General features: G+C 52.4%; 2 protein-coding genes across 2 annotated transcripts in view; both read right to left on the bottom strand.

Moving 5' to 3' along the window:
• Nucleotides 1-127: 127 nt before the first annotated feature.
• ENH_00021530 (phosphofructokinase, putative) lies at nt 128-8,416 on the bottom strand (the record flags this gene model as incomplete). Its single annotated transcript, XM_013579516.1, has 18 exons — nt 128-462; nt 760-815; nt 1,002-1,286; nt 1,485-1,666; nt 1,773-1,913; nt 2,183-2,350; nt 2,494-2,586; nt 2,739-3,542; nt 3,689-3,838; nt 4,065-4,180; nt 4,330-4,413; nt 4,558-4,735; nt 4,995-5,102; nt 5,291-5,818; nt 6,302-6,412; nt 6,728-7,114; nt 7,423-7,940; nt 8,344-8,416. The coding sequence occupies 18 exons, from the start codon at nt 8,414-8,416 to the stop codon at nt 128-130; spliced, it is 4,317 nt and encodes a 1,438-aa protein (XP_013434970.1).
• A 3,698-nt stretch (nt 8,417-12,114) lies between these two features.
• Nucleotides 12,115-17,608, bottom strand: part of ENH_00021520 (grb10 interacting GYF protein, putative) — a gene marked incomplete at both ends in the record, with an annotated part of 10,667 nt that continues 5,173 nt past the window's right edge. The window contains 8 exons of the mRNA XM_013579515.1: nt 12,115-12,167; nt 12,597-12,680; nt 12,989-13,124; nt 13,559-13,632; nt 13,983-14,024; nt 14,190-14,243; nt 14,359-14,983; nt 15,209-16,743. Of these exons, the coding sequence (XP_013434969.1) occupies nt 12,115-12,167; nt 12,597-12,680; nt 12,989-13,124; nt 13,559-13,632; nt 13,983-14,024; nt 14,190-14,243; nt 14,359-14,983; nt 15,209-16,743 (2,603 nt within the window). The remainder of the gene's footprint in view (nt 12,168-12,596; nt 12,681-12,988; nt 13,125-13,558; nt 13,633-13,982; nt 14,025-14,189; nt 14,244-14,358; nt 14,984-15,208; nt 16,744-17,608) is intronic.

The following is a 17,608-nucleotide window of genomic DNA, read 5'->3' as shown; positions in this document are numbered from 1 at the left end:
TGCTCTAACCAGCTCACTACTAGTATTCGGCTTCGCACTCCGTCACCGAATACCACCAGCAACCCTTTAGCGAAGCACCCATGAGAAAAGTTGTACCAGTTATTTGCAAAACAAGCCTCTCGCTCGCTCAGTTGCCAGGTGGTTTAGATGATGATGGTGGCCGCCCGAGCGGGCCTTGATCTCTCCATGTTGACTTTCGGAGAGCAGCCGGCTCGACATCTGTAAAATCTGTCTCATCGCTTTGTCCAAGCGCCGGCATACGCGTCGTGAGCTCGTCAGAATGAAACACTAGCATAAGAAGCCCAGTTAGGGAAACAAAGGCGTGTTTTAGGATGTGGTCCGACACGCCAAAACTGCAAGTATTCCGCAGAATGTTGGTATAACACTCGACGCGCCGCACCATGTCGAAGTATTCCGCTTGCTCCTCGTACAGGACGCGGTTAAAGAATGTTGCGCCAATGCCTGTACGTGCAGCCGCACACAAACGGGGATCACAAACGCAGGGTTCGTGCATCCTTTCCCACTGCTTCCAGCTGAAAACGTGGAAGCCACCAAATACGTATATTACGGCTTGTACCAGCAGCATGTTGGGCATGCACTTCCTGCCGCGCGACCTTGCATACATTTTGGCAAAACGGTCTTGTAGCGTGACAACCTCTCGGCATTACTAACTAGCTCCACGACGTTTAGTTCAGTAGCATTAAACACAATAAGGGTTCAAGCCTGGCTACAGTGACTTGCCATAGAACTGTATAGGACCAGGATTGCAGAAGCGATCCTCCATCATCCACTGTTCCAGCGCTGTCTTCATCCACCTACAAAAGGACCCACAGGCGAAGCAAACCACCTATACTGTTTGCTACAGTACAAACCGGAACCCAAATCGTCTCAGTGAAAGCCATAGTTCCTATGTAATACCGAATATAGCATTTATATTCCACACCAACTGCTATCCTCAAGTTGTACTCTGCTCTACCCTTTAACGCTGCGGAGCTTGTCACCTGTAAGCTTTGCCATCAAGGCTGACTTCGGAGCTGGGAATGACCGGCTGCTCTGTAACACTGGGTGTCCTTGAGGTACGATCAATTCCAACGTCTGCTGCAGAAGTGCCCGTGCGCTGCGTCGCCGCTGTCAGGGTAGGGTTATCCTGTACATTTGGTACCAGACGCATGAGCGATACAAAAGGCACAGAGCCCAAGTGCCATTCTTTTGGATTGCCACACAAGCCGCGGATGCTGCAGCAATGCCCCGTTACTCCTGATTCCACTAAAATAGAGGCGAGGTTCCTGCAAACATGAACCACAACGGCTGGGGAACAAGCCCTGCAGGGTGAACTACGCCGTAAGCGAATGCATTTCCAAATTCCGCAGGCTTAAATACTAACTCAACCACTCCATACTAAACAAGACAGCTCAAGAACTCAAACATGAAAAAAACTGAATGCTCTGCATGTCAGCTAGGCGGCCGTTACTATGAAGACTCACCCGTAGGCGTAAGCCAGATTTGCGTCGAAGGTCGAAGGCATTGAAGATCTCCCCTGGTAACCGAAAAAATGAGTCACCGCCTGGAATTTCCCGCAATACCGGCCTACTGACGCTCTATACTCTAACTCTTCTTTAACCATTTGGGCCAAAAGCTCCTCTGTTTCGAGACGCTCAAAACGAATCTGCAAAAGAGCATATCATACATCATATATCATACATACCGCAGCAAGAATCCGCTGTGCCCTGCCACGTGGCCACAGCTATTCACCTGATTAATGTAGGACGCACCTCTCCCATATCAACCTGGACGAGTTCCCTGCGGATGAATTTAGGGAAAGTTTTAAAGAGCGCGGCACTCCATGGGGTCAGTCGCCAGTTCCAGCTGTCGGGCTCGTTGGCCGCCCAGCTATCCACGTCCATAAGTTGTTGCTATTACACACCATACAATGCACAACACTCCGAATGCCACATGAAGAGTTCATCACCATCCTAAGCGTGAAATACGCTACGGCTCTTCCGTGGGAGCGGCTTGCTACTCGAAATCCTCACCAAACCACAATACTACACGTCAAGCGTCTTAAACTCTTCCCGGATCTACCAGTGCCTTTGACAGAAACTCGAGCTTCAAACTGATAGAGAATCAGTGACGAAACCTGGGTTTGCAGTTCTATGTGCGAGTAGCTCCGCTCGCTCGTTACCTGTGCTTTTTTCATCTCTCCTTTTGACTGCGCCTCTCTGATGATCCTGCGGAGCTCAGCCAGAAGAATCTTCATGTTGGGCAAGTGCATCAAAAGTGCATCTGGAATCAAGACTGTTCCAAAGTTCCTTCCCAACTCTGCACGACGACAGACTACATCTGCAATGTCCTGAAGGCAATGCATGTGCACAATAGGACCCACTTCAATATGGTCGCACTAAAAGATGGACCGCAGATGCACCTGCTCCAGGGCAACATCAAGTGCAAAACATGTGCTGCGAGCTTCTTTACTTGCTTGCTGCCTGAACGTACCTGCACAACGTGAAGAAGAGTCTTGTCAGCAGCCCCATATTCCTCTGCAATGATGACGACGTTTGGATGGGTTTGCAGCGCACATTCCAGAACCTAGTAAATCCAAAACAAAGAGCGGCAGCTTAGGCGACGAAGTAGAAAATACCGCAAACATATCTACAACCATTAGTTGGTCTACACGTGTTTCGCAAAACGTCAGAAAAGAAGTACCAAACTGTTCACAATGCTTGACGATGGGGGCCTACCTCGAACGAAGGCTGCCTGCCCATGAGTCTTATAAAATGCCAGTACTTCGGCATAGAGGCGGCATCTGTAAGAACGTTGCCAATGAGTGCCGCATACACCTTGGTGCTGCTGTCGAATCCAACACAGGTCTCGATAAACTCGCCAGCCAAATTGTTGCTTCCAGTAGCAGGAACCCCGATGATGGAAGTGCGGCATTGGCGCGCGAGGAAGTACTCTGCAACCAGTGCAGCTTCAGACATGGCGAAAGCGGACCCCGGCATCACCAACCCGTCTAGCATCAGCTCCTCACAGCGCTGCCTCACAGCTTCTTGGTTTTCGACGGATCCCAAGCAATGAGTAGTGCTTCGTCCTGTGAGCTCGCAGCCTCCCTGGTTTAAAAACAGTTCCAGGTTTTCGTCTGTAATTTCAATATAATTTTTCTCAATCAGGCCCTTTAGACCAAAGAAAGCCAGGCACTTGCCCTGTACCATCTTGAGGCGTTCATGAAGTCCCCAGAGGACGTTCATGACACCAGGGCTTTGTCTTGACAACAGGACGAATCCAACGCGAAGGCCAAAGTTGATTGGTGGAGTGTATTTATCATGTGCTACTTCATGGAGGTAAAATAAAGTGCTGTTTGCCAAGTACGGGTAATGCATCAGCACCTGACGCTGAGTGTATGGGTCCTTGCAAAGAACCTGCTTCATCGGCCTCGCTTTGCACTTCGGGTCAAGGCATAGGGGGGGCACAGGCGGCCGATGTGTCAACCGCTCGCGTTGCAATGCACTCAAGAAGCCGAAGCTCTTGACAACACGGCCTCCAACCTGCAGAGCCAGGACACGATGAAAACCGTAATGGCGGCTACAAACCAGTGAGCAGCCGAAAGCAAGACGCCTGTATGGGCCTGCTGCACGGTCATGGCAAAACAGGCGATACGCAAGGCATGCAGCTGCGAAGATAAAAACCTCACCCCCACATAACTAACAGACTCCGACTGGTGCAAAAGCTCATCCTCTGTTGGAATGGATACAGCATACGGAGGCTCGTCCGCCGTGGGCCCCTCGAATTGAATCGGCCCAGGCACGCGATAGAAATCACCAAACTTCCACTGGTCGCGGGCCTGTACCAAAATTAAACAGACAATAAATGCAGTGTCAAAATCTCATCACATTTCCAAACTGCAGAAACCTGTCACGCAAAGAGGTAATTACAGCCTTAATGCCTCACACAGTATGTGGTGCTCTACTTCACGCGAAAGTCTGCGCACAAAGCTGTCACGGCCTCCAAAGTTTCACGGCCTCTTGCACGGCAGAATGCGAATCTTTTCGTGTGGCAGCGGCACTCACCCGGCAGAAAACTTTAAACAGAGGACCGTCAAGGTCCACTAGAGAACGCGTGATTGCAGGAAATGCTACACCTTTAGCGTCCTCCTTGACGCACATCATCGTCGTGAACGGTACGCCTGCGTTAAACAGTCCATTGAATTTTGAATATGAACGGAATATACATCCTCATATGAGCAGCCAGCAACTTGTGGCCCTTTACTAAGGCCAGACAGTTGCTTGTTTCAGGTTGCAAACGTAGCACTAGGGTCATAGTAGGCCTGCACACCTGCTGGCGTCCACAGGGTGGGATGCTGATCAAGGTTCCGCACGACGGACATGTATCCATTCCTTCTGTTGTCAACAAGGGCGCCTAATACCAAAAAACAGGCGCAACCACGCAGTTCTACAACACTGGAGCGTCATGCAGCAAACGGAGTGGAGATTCCTCGCGAAACACGCGTGTAGGGAGTATTCAAAGGCGATGATCGCTCCCTTTTGCCGAAGTACATCGTACCCGCAACAAACCCAAGAGAATAACAGTAATTCGCATCAAAATTTGACGGCATCGCGCAGCGCCCTTCGTAGCCGAAGTAATGTGGCATGAAACTCCACTGTTCAGGGTCCTTCCCCTGCTTCGCCAGCTCATTTTCTAGCAGCAAAATCAATAACCTCTCAGTTGCTATTTTCGCCACCTGTGCAAAAAACAGAACAAATACTCGCAATGTTCAGGCCTGACTTTCTATGTTAGGCTTCCATCTTGTCGCTCTGTTAATGCGCACAACTGCTGCTCAAACTTGTATCAAAACTGTGTGAGCAAGCTGGTTTCTTTTCAAGATCGGCTGATACCGGGCACCCACGCAGCGTGAAAGGAACACCTCGCGCACGGTGAGCACGCTACGCCGAGCGCAATTCTTGTACACCGTTGGCCAAAAGAGTCCCGCATGAACGCACCTGGATGTAGCCTGTGCTTTCACGGTCCATAAGCAGTTGGTCTTGAATCACATCAGGAAGGAAATCCCAAACAGCACGGGTTGTCTTCAGTAGCTCTGGCTTGAAAGTCTGTGTGCGCAGACGTAGTCATAGAGTCGCATAGGGGTGGATTCATATTTAGCATTCAACAAAAGACCAGAACTAGGTCCGGCCCCTTTTGGGCACTTTGCTCTGGGGGATGCATCTGTTCATGCGTTTGTCTTTCCCTGCCGTTTAAATGACTTAATAGGGAAAGCTCCACAAACTGACACACTCACCTGTCCTGTCTTCAAAACGCTATTAAGTTCTTTGATGAGCTGCTTCATTTCCGGAATGAACTCGATTAGCCCTTCCGGCACAAGAATAACGCCATACATCTTTCCGTCTGCCGCGCGTTTAAGCACAAGTTCGACAAGTTCCTGCACTATCTGTTCAAGCGACATGTTCTCCTTCTCCACCTCTTCCCCGATGAAAACGAGATTCGGTCGCGCCTGCATTGCGCACTCTAATACGAGATGAGATGCGCTGCGGCCCATCACTCTCACAAAGTGATACACTTTCTGGGAGCTGTTGACGTCAATGCACAGGTTGCCGATGAGCTCCGAATATGTCTTTGCCGCCGTGTCAAACCCAAAGGAGGCCTCGATCAGAGCATTCTTCAAGTCCCCGTCAATTGTCTTGGGAACTCCAATGACGCAGCAACTTGGGAGGTTCGTTTCAAAGGACTCTGCTAGTAATGCAGCGTTGCTGTTTGACCCGTCTCCGCCGACCAGCACGAAACCGTGCAGCTCCAATGATTCGCAGACCTGCAGGAATGGAAAACATGCAGTTGCACAAAAGCATGTCAGCAGCGGGCGCCTTTAGTGAGAGGCCCACCAACCCTTCATTGGCAATCCAGGAAGGAAACCAATGAAGGGTTGAAAGATGTTCCGGCTGCTCCCTGTTGTATTTACTTCGCCGAATATAAAACATATGCAGACTATTTGTACCCGCTACTTAACACGACTGCACGAATAATCCCTCCATCTAACTTGCCCGAAAACCTACAGCAATCTCGTCTGCAGACGACGTTTGAAATGTATGGTGGGTGTTCTTCACAAGAAATTTAATGTATTAAACTTTAGCCCCTTGGAGCTCAGGGGTTTTCGTGAGTGTTTGAGTAACGCCACAGCAAACTGACAAAGACCAATTAAGTTTTCAGCAAATGCTCGTTTGAACCCGCTGCCTCTGAAGCTATCAATCAATATGGTGAAATGCCCCGGCCGAACATGCCTGGCAGTAAAGCCTACCTCTCTGGCCCGTTGTATGTCTTCCTCTCCACCAACTCTGCCACGTCCTGACCAGAGCATATCGAAACCTCCCTGGTTCCTGAAGTCTTCCATGAGCTCCTCCGTCACGACCTGCGGGGAATTAAGGCGCCAAGCATCACAGCTCTTACATTAGCCCTGCGCATCTTTTCACCGGAATAAAACTCGCTGGCATAACACACGCCTGTCTCGCTTTCCCTATTACAGCAAATCCTATTTCGACTCCGAAGTGCAGCGGTGCTTCCGCTGTGCGTATTCAAATCTAGTGTGAGCGTGCTGTAGACTCATTTAACGCAGCGCGTAATCCTTCGCATTTCTAGATGCTGTCAAGGCAGATGGAATCAATATTCGTCAACTGCAAAAACTAGCATGGTTCGTGTGACTTGCCGTGTAGTTTTGATTCATCACTCCATCCAGGCCGCCCATGAACCCCACAAGCATTGACTCGGAGTGCCTTTGTTTGACGAAGTCGTACAGCCCGGCAATTACATTGTGCCCTCCTGGAGCGGGGCCCCCACTGAGAACTATCCCGATCCTCAGAGCTTTGGAAAGCTGATGCTCTTGAGGCTCCTTAGGAGATGCGGTGCCGCTGCCCATGCCCGGCACTAACTCTACGTACTTCTTCCCGTATGTGGCCGGGAAGAAGCCCCGGAGCTGTTTCTGCACTTCCTCAGACTGATGCAATGATGGATGGTCCACTGGACACTCAGATTCCACCAAACGCAGCTGCTGGCTCTCCAGTGCAGAAGGAAGAGTGCAGCGCCACGCCCGTCGCAGTCGCTGGAGAGGGGAAGACTGAGAAAATCATTCAGAGCGACAAGAAAGGTTGCGTACTCAGTCAGCCGCAGTATACTGAGACAGACACATAAGTTCCCCAAGAAAAATGCGTGCTTGACAGTGTTATAGATTTCAAGCCGACTGCGCAAGAGCATAGGTGAAAATACTAAAAAAATGGACTACAAGCTACCTCAAGGCATCCTGAGAGAAAAGCAATATATATATCTGCCCATCCACGACCCATATATCCATGTCCATATATACCAGAGCTACACGGAAGGCGTGGAGGCTTCGGGGCAGCAGAACTTGTGCCCTATATAACTCACCCGTTCAAACAGATCTGCTGAGTGTAAGTGGACCTTCCCGTTAGTTTCCTGTTCTTTCAGTACAGCATCGACGGATGGAGCTGCCTCGCTAGGTACGCCCGTGGCGAGAGTACCAAATACATTGCCTTCCGTCATGCCGAAAGAGGAGAGGCGGCGCGATAACTGTCTGCTCCTAGCGTCAATGGAGAGTCCAACCCCAGCTCGAAAACTAAATCGCTTAACAGGTCTTGAACCTGGCTGCTGGCGGGTGCTTTGGGCGCTTGTAAAGCCCACTTCGGTGGGTGTGTTCTCCGTCTCTGCCTGCCCCCTTGGCGACTGCGTCGTCCCCGTCGCAGGCTTCCACGCATCCCGAGATGGCGAACGGGCTCCATGAGGATCTGCTGGAGGTGCTGACAACTTGTATTGGTTGTCTTGAGTCAAAACCAGTAGAGAGCGGCCGCGACGCAGGTGCGCAGGAACGGCAAAAGCGCCGCTCGCCGCACCGGCAGGAAGAACGGCCACAGGGTGGCCGGGAGAGCCTGAAATAACAGCAAAAATGGCGCACGTAAGAAAACCCAGTTGAGTGCGTGCATGTTTGACACAATCAAGTTGAATGGTAGCAGTTGTCACCTAAGTTCGGTAGCGCCGTCGGTACTCTACAGCACACGACAAGCAAAGGCCAACGGCCTTTCCTACGTTTGTGCCAGCCACTCAGGCGCTCCTCTAGTCCAGCAGACAGATCTGCTTAAAGAGAGACTTCTTAAATATCGCGAAGGGAACGGAGCGAGTGTGTCCCTGACCATCAAAGGGATCCCGCGTGGCGTGTGCGCACACACGAACTTGTCTCGTGCCATCACGTTTCACTGCCAAATGGTATTGTCAAGCAAGAATTATTAGATACAGCTAGTGGAAGGGGAAGTAAAAGTCGGGAAGCACACTCACGCTGAGGAGGAAGAGGAGGAGCGCCGGGCCTGTGGGCCCCCGGGGCCGGAAGCGGTATTCGTTCCTCAGGCATTTTGAAAACTGTCTTAATGTACCACTGAAATAGGAATGAAGAGGTTACGAGGAAAGGAAGGGGTAATTTTCTCCCTTACACCATGTGGGCTGAGACTCAGCCCCAGCAACACACACATGCACACACGCGCACACACTCTATAAGAAGTCCTGCCTCATAGCAACAAAAACTTCGTTTAGAAGAACAGGTAACGCAATCACCAGGACGAAAACAGAGTAGCTTAAGAGATCGTGCTGAAGTCGTGGGAGACCAACTCGGCGGCTCTTCGGGACAGTACCACCCTATACAGCTCATCTGCTACGTTGTAAAATATCATATTTGAGTCTGTGACAAGCTTGGCTGCCTGAACAAAGTGCAAACTCGCCATCCCATGAGCAGCCTTCGTATAACAGTAACACAGGCATCGAGTGCCCGAGTAGCCACCTGGGGAGACGCTACACATTGTAACGGAGAAGTGCGAAAGTGCCCCTAATCTGACTAAGTATGGATCCACTTGGTATGAAACCTTAATGACGTGCGGCTGATTTTCAGTCTACTGCTGAGTTGAGGTGTTGCCTTTGTAAGTGCAGTCACAGGCATGATATCTGCTTCTGCTGTGCTCCGAGTCGCAAGGGAAACACCGTACGCAGACCTTTGTGGAAACACTTGGCATGGAAAATGTGTATTTAGGATAGAGTGGGGAGGTATTTTTGATTCGCAATGGCAGCGCCAGCGTTCGCGAAGTACAGCACATTTTAGCTCTACATACCGCCGCTGCAGGCTTCTACACAATTTACAGCGCAGTGCTGCTTCCTAAGCTACGACTTGCTTGCTATTGTGTCCACACGTTAAAGCTCCAGCGCTGTGGCATGAATCGCTTGAGAGAGAGGGTACAGTGCCGGATATCCGGCAACCTGAACATGCAGACCAGCGTCTTCGCAAGCACGCAGCAGAGTGGGCCAAACTACCTCTCGTTTGGCATGCCGTAGCTCTAACGTATAAGAGCATCGTCCACTGCTTAGCAGCAATAACAAATGCGCGAGAACAATGCTCCAATGTATCTGAGCGTAGGCGGCGATGCTCAAGCAAATTGTCAACAAGGTGCTGTCCTTTTCAAAAGGATTTTGGTGCGCATTTCCTTGTGGCAAACTATGATGCAAGACTCTTGATCACCTGCACTGTCTGGTCTAGCGTGCTCATAGACCTGCTGACGCTGGCACTGGCAGGCCACCACTTCAGACGCCGCAGAGAACTACTAGGACAAGAGGTTTGAAAAGGTAATGTGTGTAGTCTAGGCCGCGTTGCGTTGCGGGCGGTAGACACGGTGGGCCTATGACGGAGGTGGGACGCTCTCGTGAAGCCTAGACTACTCATTCTCACTGAACCGGCAGTCTAAGGTTATTCCCACTCCACTAAACTAAATAAGACCTTTTTGAGAGCATCCTTTGGGGGGTGCGAATGAAATCTCACTATATAGTATAATAATAGCACGGCACCGTATGCATCCGACGAAATCAACTAATGGCGCTGAGGATCTCCTGACACTCTGTGCATGGCCTTCGGGAACTGACTCCGTAATTGTGTTTCTAGCCCTGTATCAAGACACCGTGGGCCTGCAATAAGCAAACCGTTAAACCTAATTTGTCAGATGAACGGAATGTTCTACGAGGGCACCACGGCCCTGCAATCAACGCGCCAATTTGGAGATTAGGATGTGAGGACCTCTTGCACTTTGTTGTCCATGTTACACGGACCTTCCACAGAAACGGGCAGACGTTCTAGTGAAACACAGCGAACTGCAAATGGGTAAGGCGATATCAAGACTTGACTGCCCCACCAAGAGTGAGGTGGCTTCTGCCAAAATTTCTGGCAGTCAGCAGTTCCTATGGCAGCTCCACTGGTATTGCTGCCGATGGGCACGTTTTAGTTCCAGCCATACAGCACGTTAAAGTGACTATTCTCACTTAACGGAGTTACCTGCTACTGGCTACAGCGCTGCCACAACTTTGGCGAGGTTGAAGGCACGACAGTGTATCAATAGGACTTGCCACAGAAGACTCTCTGGATAGGCTGTGGCGGGAACTTGTGTCTGCACAATGCGTGGCTGCTCCGACCTCTGCTGACCTCAAGCTTGCTGATGGTGGAAAAGACTTTGAGGTCCAGCGCACAGCGCGGCATTTACGTTGTTCATGTAATACGCCCCTTAATTCCTTCTTCCTAAGGCGCATTTCCTGATCAACCAACTGGAGAAACACATCCAAAAAAGCCCTTACTACGCGCTGGTCCGGAACTACTCGCACTGCCAGCAGAAGCTTCGTGAGAGCCTCCGTTTAGTGAGATGTGATGGTGTCGTTTCTCGGGGAAGCTTCTTCGCTGCCTCGTTCGCCCTCCCTTGAAATGCAGACCTCACAAAAAATGTGTAGGGCTCATCAAAGTCAAGAGAGCAGGCCTAATGAAGGCTAAGAACGTTCCTCACTAAGCTTTGTTTGCTTTTGTTCCACAGCTTCTCCATGAGGACCAATTTTGCTTAAGTGCTGCACCACTTTCGCCAAAATGCTGCCATTCTGCTGCCTGCCTCAGAAATGCGGGCGGGCAATGGCGTGTCGAGCAGATCCAGGGGCTGCCTGATACTCACAGGCTCGGGCGAAACCACGTTAACGCTACTCTGAGGAGGCGCTAACCACGAGATGAGAACACTCCTGGTCAGCAAAAGGCGGCAGCGTGTAGACATACAGCTGAAGCGCTGAAATGTTGATTCAATTTGAAGAATTCAGCGTGGGTTCCTGCTGCATGCTGTGCATTCGTCTTCCTTCTCTGGAGAGGTCCGCTAATTTCATACGGCACAGTCTTCCTTTGCAATTTATGGATGAAACTAGTGACGCAACACCTATGCAGACGTGCATGCCTGAGCAACGGCATCAATGTCCTTCACCTCATATGCTCTAAGGTTAGGCACCTGCGCACGTTGTTCTTTATGTGCAAGACCACATGAGCGGGAACACTGAACACTAGAATTCGCAGTATGTGCATCTCTTCTACTACTTCCATACGAGTTAGTAGGTACACGCATACTTGCGCCGACTTGCAGGTACGGCTCATACATGCATCGACTTATCCATCTTGCATCACTGGCTTCTCCGTACCCGTCCCTTCCTGATACTGCGGCCGCAGACATCAGCTGTTTGTGAAGGCCGCGGAGGGAGCTACTGGTGTTGCTACTTCCCAGGCTCAGCAGCGAACCACCGAACTACAGGTTTCGTGTAGCAAGGAAGAATGAAACAAAATCGCCCTTGTGTTCATTGGGACCTGCGGTTGAAGATCCGCTCTAGTTGCTGCCGCCCCATACACCCAAATTATCGCCCCAGCAGCACATGACATCAGGCACTGCGTGCAACAGTAAAGGGCGGATACTGTTACCATCGCAGTGGGGAGACGCCCGCCCTCGACCGCGAAAGCGGGGAGAAGAGCAGTAGCTAGCTAACTAGCTAGCCATCTGGTTGGAGCTGGGTCGGGGCTGTATGCGTGTACGTGCTGCGCTCTTGCTACAGTTGCAACACCTGCAGCTGCGCCTGCACCCCCTGCGGGGTGACCAGCCTCACTGTAAGGAAGCTCGTCTCTCGCACTTGCGGAGCTCACATAGTGCGCTTGATGAGTTGGTGATTGATAGTATACTGCTCCTTCACCAAATGCCATCTTCCGCCTGTTCCTTTCTCTCAAGTTCAGTCGGCCCCCTCAAGGCCAGAACCGAAGCGACTGTTTTTCACTGAGAAGCCTGACAACAAACAACATTGCCCGCCCACCTAATGAAAAATAAGAATATGCTATCTACAGCCTATATAAACGCACGTGCATGCATTCCACGAAATCACAGATGCGCAGTCTTCATATAGAACTACATACATGCGTGTTCTTTGCATACATACAACGCACCAACTCGGGTGACTATGCAGATAAGGCTGTGAAGTTCGTACACAGGCACGTGTGGATACTACCATGTGCAACTTTCACGTGCATTTATAAGAACAGAATATCGGCATGCAAATTCGTTTGTGCGAGCGAAGTTCCCTGCTTGTACACGCACTCTGTGCCACAACGCCGACAAAAGTAATACGAATGTAGTATGAGCAAACAAAAAGGCAACTGCATAAGACAACGAGGCACAAGACACACATGAAGTAGGCAAGACCTAACACTGCCTTACCCAATAAGGACGGGTCCACTGGACGGCCTTGAGGCTTTTTCTTCCGTGATCTTCCTTTTCCATGGCTCGCCTCCCAGGTTGTTGCTAGAAACAAAACAAGCAAGACAAACCCAATGCATGCATTACTTGTCGAACGGCTCTTGCATATCCAATGGGAGTAAAGATTAGGCGCAACAGCTAATATGCAGATGAAAGCACCATGCAAGCATGTATAGAGCCGACAAGAATGCAGTGGCGGAGCACTAATCCTCCTCTCAAGAATAGATTATTTCGCTACTTCTGCTTCACTGCCTAAGCACTGCCATGGACCACCACTGCTGCGCGTTTTCTCATATATTTCCTGTCCACTGCAAAAACAGTGCTATCGCGCTCACGTGGAGAGAAGAACATACCATGAACGCCCCCTTTTTCACTTTGGGGCTTCTTCAGGTATTTGTCGTTCGTCATCACAAAGTTTTCCGCAAAAAGACGAAGATTCTTGTTGTTGGGGAAACTCTCTAGAAGGAATTCCTCCACATCCAATGGGTTCTGAAACGCGCAAAATGCTCCACGCCCACAAAGTCGCGGTCATTGACACTGCAGCTCACTTCATGCCTCAATAAACACCAGCAGTGAGCGCAACCGTGCATGCGGCCGCAAAGCAAGCCAAAAAGAAACAAACACAGATACTGACACCTGTGCAGCGTCCAGCCAAATATTGTTAATAATGCGGGCTGCTGAGGAACACGACTCCCACATCGTGCCTCACAAGGCCGTAAGAGGAGGATGAAGAACAACATGACAAGTGCAGGACAACACGGATTAAACTTTGACTGCACGGCAGAATGTCCAACTGCAATTCAGCGTGCTGGCAGCAAAAACACGTGGTTCGCGAAGCCCTTGAGCATGTATCCATTTCAAGAAAAAGTCGTGTGTCCGTTTACTGGCGGCAAGTTCACTTCAAGGAAACGCTTGGAACTCACATTCATGCTCGCAAGGTACTCCAGTATTGGAACTTCCAAGGGCAGCTCGCACTCCGTCAACAGCGACTTCCACTCTGCCATAGCAAAGAGCCACGTCATCACAGAACGAAACCTCTGCTGCCTCCCGCCCCTCGTTTTCACTGTCTTCCTTCGTTTGTGCCTGTCTGTCTAGTCTTATGGATCATACGAGATAAGCCCTGTTCCTCAGCCTGACTGCTTCTTCGTCTGTGCCTCTATTTCTGTATGTTCCTGTTTGCTGTGTCTGTCAGCCGCTGTTAGTCTGTGCGTGAACCGAAGTGCCTCTGTCTGCCTCGTGTGCAAATCTCTGCTCATGTGTACGCGCTGCACTGTCGTTCGTAGTTTGCAAATACGAACATCTCCGGCAAATGCTGTGCTTCCGCTTCTGCCTATTTCGCACTCGCACCTTGTAGCTGTGCCGCAGCACGTTTCGGAGATCCACTGTCAGCTGCAGATGCAACACACTCGCTCACACCCCACGCCTCTAAGTTACCCCGAGATACTTCAAAGCATCCCGAAACAAGCTCCCACCTGAGGCATGCTACCCCTCCCCCGCAGCAGCAGCAGCAGCAGCAGCAACAGCGGGAGCACACGGGTAGAGGTGAGACCCCACCTGGAGCTCCTGTAGTCACGGCAGGTAGCTCTTCGCCAGCAGAACGCCTTGTGCCTACGCAGCCATAATCATCCCTCCGCATGCAGTGAGGGGCCTGCTGCCTTGAAATCACACATTTAAGGCGTGAAATGCAGAATTACTGTATGCGGAAAAACCCTTGTGATCGTACCTAAGGAGGAAACCGCCGGGGCCTTCGCCGCTGCCTCTCCGTCCTTCTTTACAGAAGCAGGAGCCGCAGCTCGCTGTTGTTGCTGCTGTTGCTGCTGCTGCTGCTGCTGCTGCTGAATGGGGGTCAAGGGCGGCACTGAGGCAGCGAGGCCCTTGGGGGCCCCCTGCGCCCACGCAGTCGCGCCCAGTGGCAAGGCGCTGCCCTCTTTCTTGCTGTGAGATGCAGCAGCAATAAAATCCTGGAGCGACTGAGTGTTGCCCTTGACCTTTCCTTTAGCACTGGGGGCATTTCTACGAGCTGTTCCGGAGGCGCCCTCGCCGCCGCCCATCGGAGATGGAGTCACAGCACCTGCTGCTGCTGCTGCTGCTGCTGCTGCACCAGCACCAGCAGCAGGCGTCACTACAGCTGGCGTCACGGAGCCGCTGCTGTTGGTGTAGGTGTTCGTTGCGCCTTCAAGGAGATCCGGAAAATCTTCAGAAGAGCCCACTGAAGGGGCCCCTGGGGCCCCCAGGGTACCTGGGGGCCCCAAGGACGCAGGGTTCCCCCAGCCTGCAATAACCTGGCCGTTGTTGTCCTTCCGCTGCATTGTAGCCCACCGAAGGCGAGCAGCAGACGCTTCCTGCTGCTGCAGCAACAAATCAACGCAGCACCAAGTACAACAAGCCCAAACCCGCAGCTACATAGAAAAGGCATTTTCCAAAAAGCAGAAAAAGAAACACTATTCTGTGCAAAAGCCGCAGCAGCATCGGCACTGCAAATCCCACGGAGCTGGGCCAGCGTCCAGCAGCAGCAGACAGCAGCAACGCCCGAGGCAGCAACTGCTGCAGCAAGATGCTGCAGTTGAACTCACTGCTTTTAAGGCTGCTTCTTCCTCCCTTCTCCTTTCCTCTGCTTCCCTGGACTGTTCTGCACTTTGCAACTCCATCACTTCCTTCAAAGTGACAGGCCTACTCGCAACTGCTGCAGTAACTGCCACCCAAGGAGCGGGGCCCCCCAGGCCAGTCCTCCGCTGCTGCTCTCCTGAAGCATCTTCTCCTGCAGCACGCCTGCTTATCTGCTGCTGCTGCAGTTTGGGGGCCCTGGAGTCCGGCTCAGGCTGCTTAACCTCTTGCAACAGTTGCTGCTGCTGCTGCTGCAGATGCTGTTGCTGCAGGTGCTGTTGCTGGTGCGGCTGCTGTTGCTGTTGCTGCTGCTGTTGCTTCTGTTGCTCCTTCTTGCGCTGGCCCTTGTGACCTGCTACCTCCCAGCCACCTTTTGCAGCCTCTGCTGCAGCAACGCCAGCAGCAGTAGCAATGACAGCCTTTGGCTTGGTGACGCTTGAAGTGACCTTCTCCTGAGGCGCCTTCTGTTGCTTTTCACGAAGCTGCTGCGGCTTCTCTTGCTTTTGTTGTTGCTGCTCTTGCTGCTTTGTCTGGCGTTGCTGCTGTTCCTGCTGCTTCGCTTGGCGCTGCTGCTGCTTTTCTTGTGGTCTGTCCTGCTGCTGCTGCGAGTTCCTTTTGTCTTGCGGGTGCTTTTCCCTCTCAGCTGGCTTTTGCGGCAGCTGCTTGTCTTGCTGCTGTTTTTCCTGCTGCTGCTGCTGTCTTTCTTGCTGCTGCTGCTTTTCCTGCTGTTTCTTTTGCCTTTCCTGCCGGCATGACTCCTCCATAGCAGCTGCCCAGGTTTTAGGTGGAGCAGGGGCTGGTGCTTGTTGCTGCTGTTCCGCTTGCTGTTGCTGCTTCTCTAGCTGCTGCTGCTGCTTTTGCTCCTGCTCTTTCGACTGCTGCAGCAGTTGCTGGTGAGCTTGCTGCAGCTGCCGCTGCGTCTCAGACAGCTTTTCTGGAGACGCGCCAATGGGGAGCTTTTGCTGCTCATCTACTTGTCTGAGCTGCTGCTGCGGCTCTTGGTGCTGCCCATGAGGTCCGCCGATCCCGAGGAGGTTCTTCAGGGTAGATGTCATTTGCGCTGCACGACCCATCACAATCCCCTGCTGCTGCTGCTGCTGCGGCTGCTGCGGTTGCTGCTGATCTTCAGGAGTGCCTGCAAGAGGTTGACGGTGCATGGCCTCTGCATGCTGCTGCTGCAGCAAGAAGAACTGCTGTACTTGCTGCTGCTGCTGTGGCATCTGCCGTTCATGCGTCTGAACAGAAGGCATTTGGGCCATATCTGCAGCAGCAGCCCGGAGTTGCTGCTGCTGCTGCTGCTGCTGGTGATGCAGCGGCAGCCCCGAGCGGCGCATCCACATTTCCCAGGCGCCAGCATCGTCGCCAACAGCAGCAGCAGCAGCAGCAACAGCTGTCTGTGCTGCTGCCACAGACAAGTCATCAGCAGCACGAGAAACGGCTGACGAAGAACGCCGAGTTGCTGCCAGCGGCTCCCCAAGTCCATAACGGCCTTCCTCTGGGTTTGCTGCAGCAAGCGGCGCCCCGGGGGCCCCGCCCCAGCCCAGGGGGTGGGGCTGCTGCTGCATGCACAGGGAAGCCACAGACAGTCACAGCAGCAGGGGCTGGTGCACGCAGCAACAGCAGCAGCAGACACGACAGCAGCGGAAAAGAATGCATAAATGCAACAGCAGCAACAGCAGCAAGGTTAGCGACGAAACTGACAACTGCGCGACTAAATGCCTACCTCCCACAGCCGGAAAGTCGCTGGGGTTGCAGCAGGAGCCGCTGTTGCTGCTGTGGTTGGCTGCCTACGTCGTTGCTGTTGCTGCTGCTGCTGCTGCTGCTGCTGCCTCTGCTGCATCAGGCGTTCCCGCTGGGTCTGCTGCTGCTGCTGGATGAGCCTCTGGCGTATACCCTGCAAGTCCGGCAAAGCTGTGAAGGGCTGGGGGCCCCCCGCGGGGTAAATGAGCCCGAAAGGCAGCCAGGGAAGGTGGGGCCCCCACCTCATTAAAAGGTCATCAGCAAAGTAGTTGCGCTGCCACCACGCATGCATGTCTTTGCTGCTGAAGGGGCCCCTCTGGGTCCCACTGGGGTCTTTGTAGTACCAGATGCTGCTGTTGACATCTACCCGTTCCACTGACACTGGAGCTGCGCTCTCCACGGGGGCCCCCACTGCCTTTTGCTGTCCCTGGGGGGCCCCCAAGGGGGGCCCCACCAACAGGTTTTGCATGTCGAACTCCCGCTGCTGCTGCTGCTGCTGCTGCTGCAGCGCAACCGCGAACAGGTCTACACCCGAAGCGCGGCTGCCGAGGGGCCCAGGGCCGATTGGCGGCCGCTGGGGAGGCCCAATGGCAGCCTGCTGCTGCTGCTGCAGCCGCTGCTGTTGCTGC

This window comes from Eimeria necatrix, genomic scaffold (assembly GCF_000499385.1).
Source record: "Eimeria necatrix Houghton genomic scaffold, Enh_scaff174, whole genome shotgun sequence".
NCBI lineage: Eukaryota > Apicomplexa > Conoidasida > Eucoccidiorida > Eimeriidae > Eimeria > Eimeria necatrix.
The sequence above is the reverse complement of the archived record's forward strand: the minus strand, read 5'-3'. Positions and strand labels throughout refer to the sequence as shown.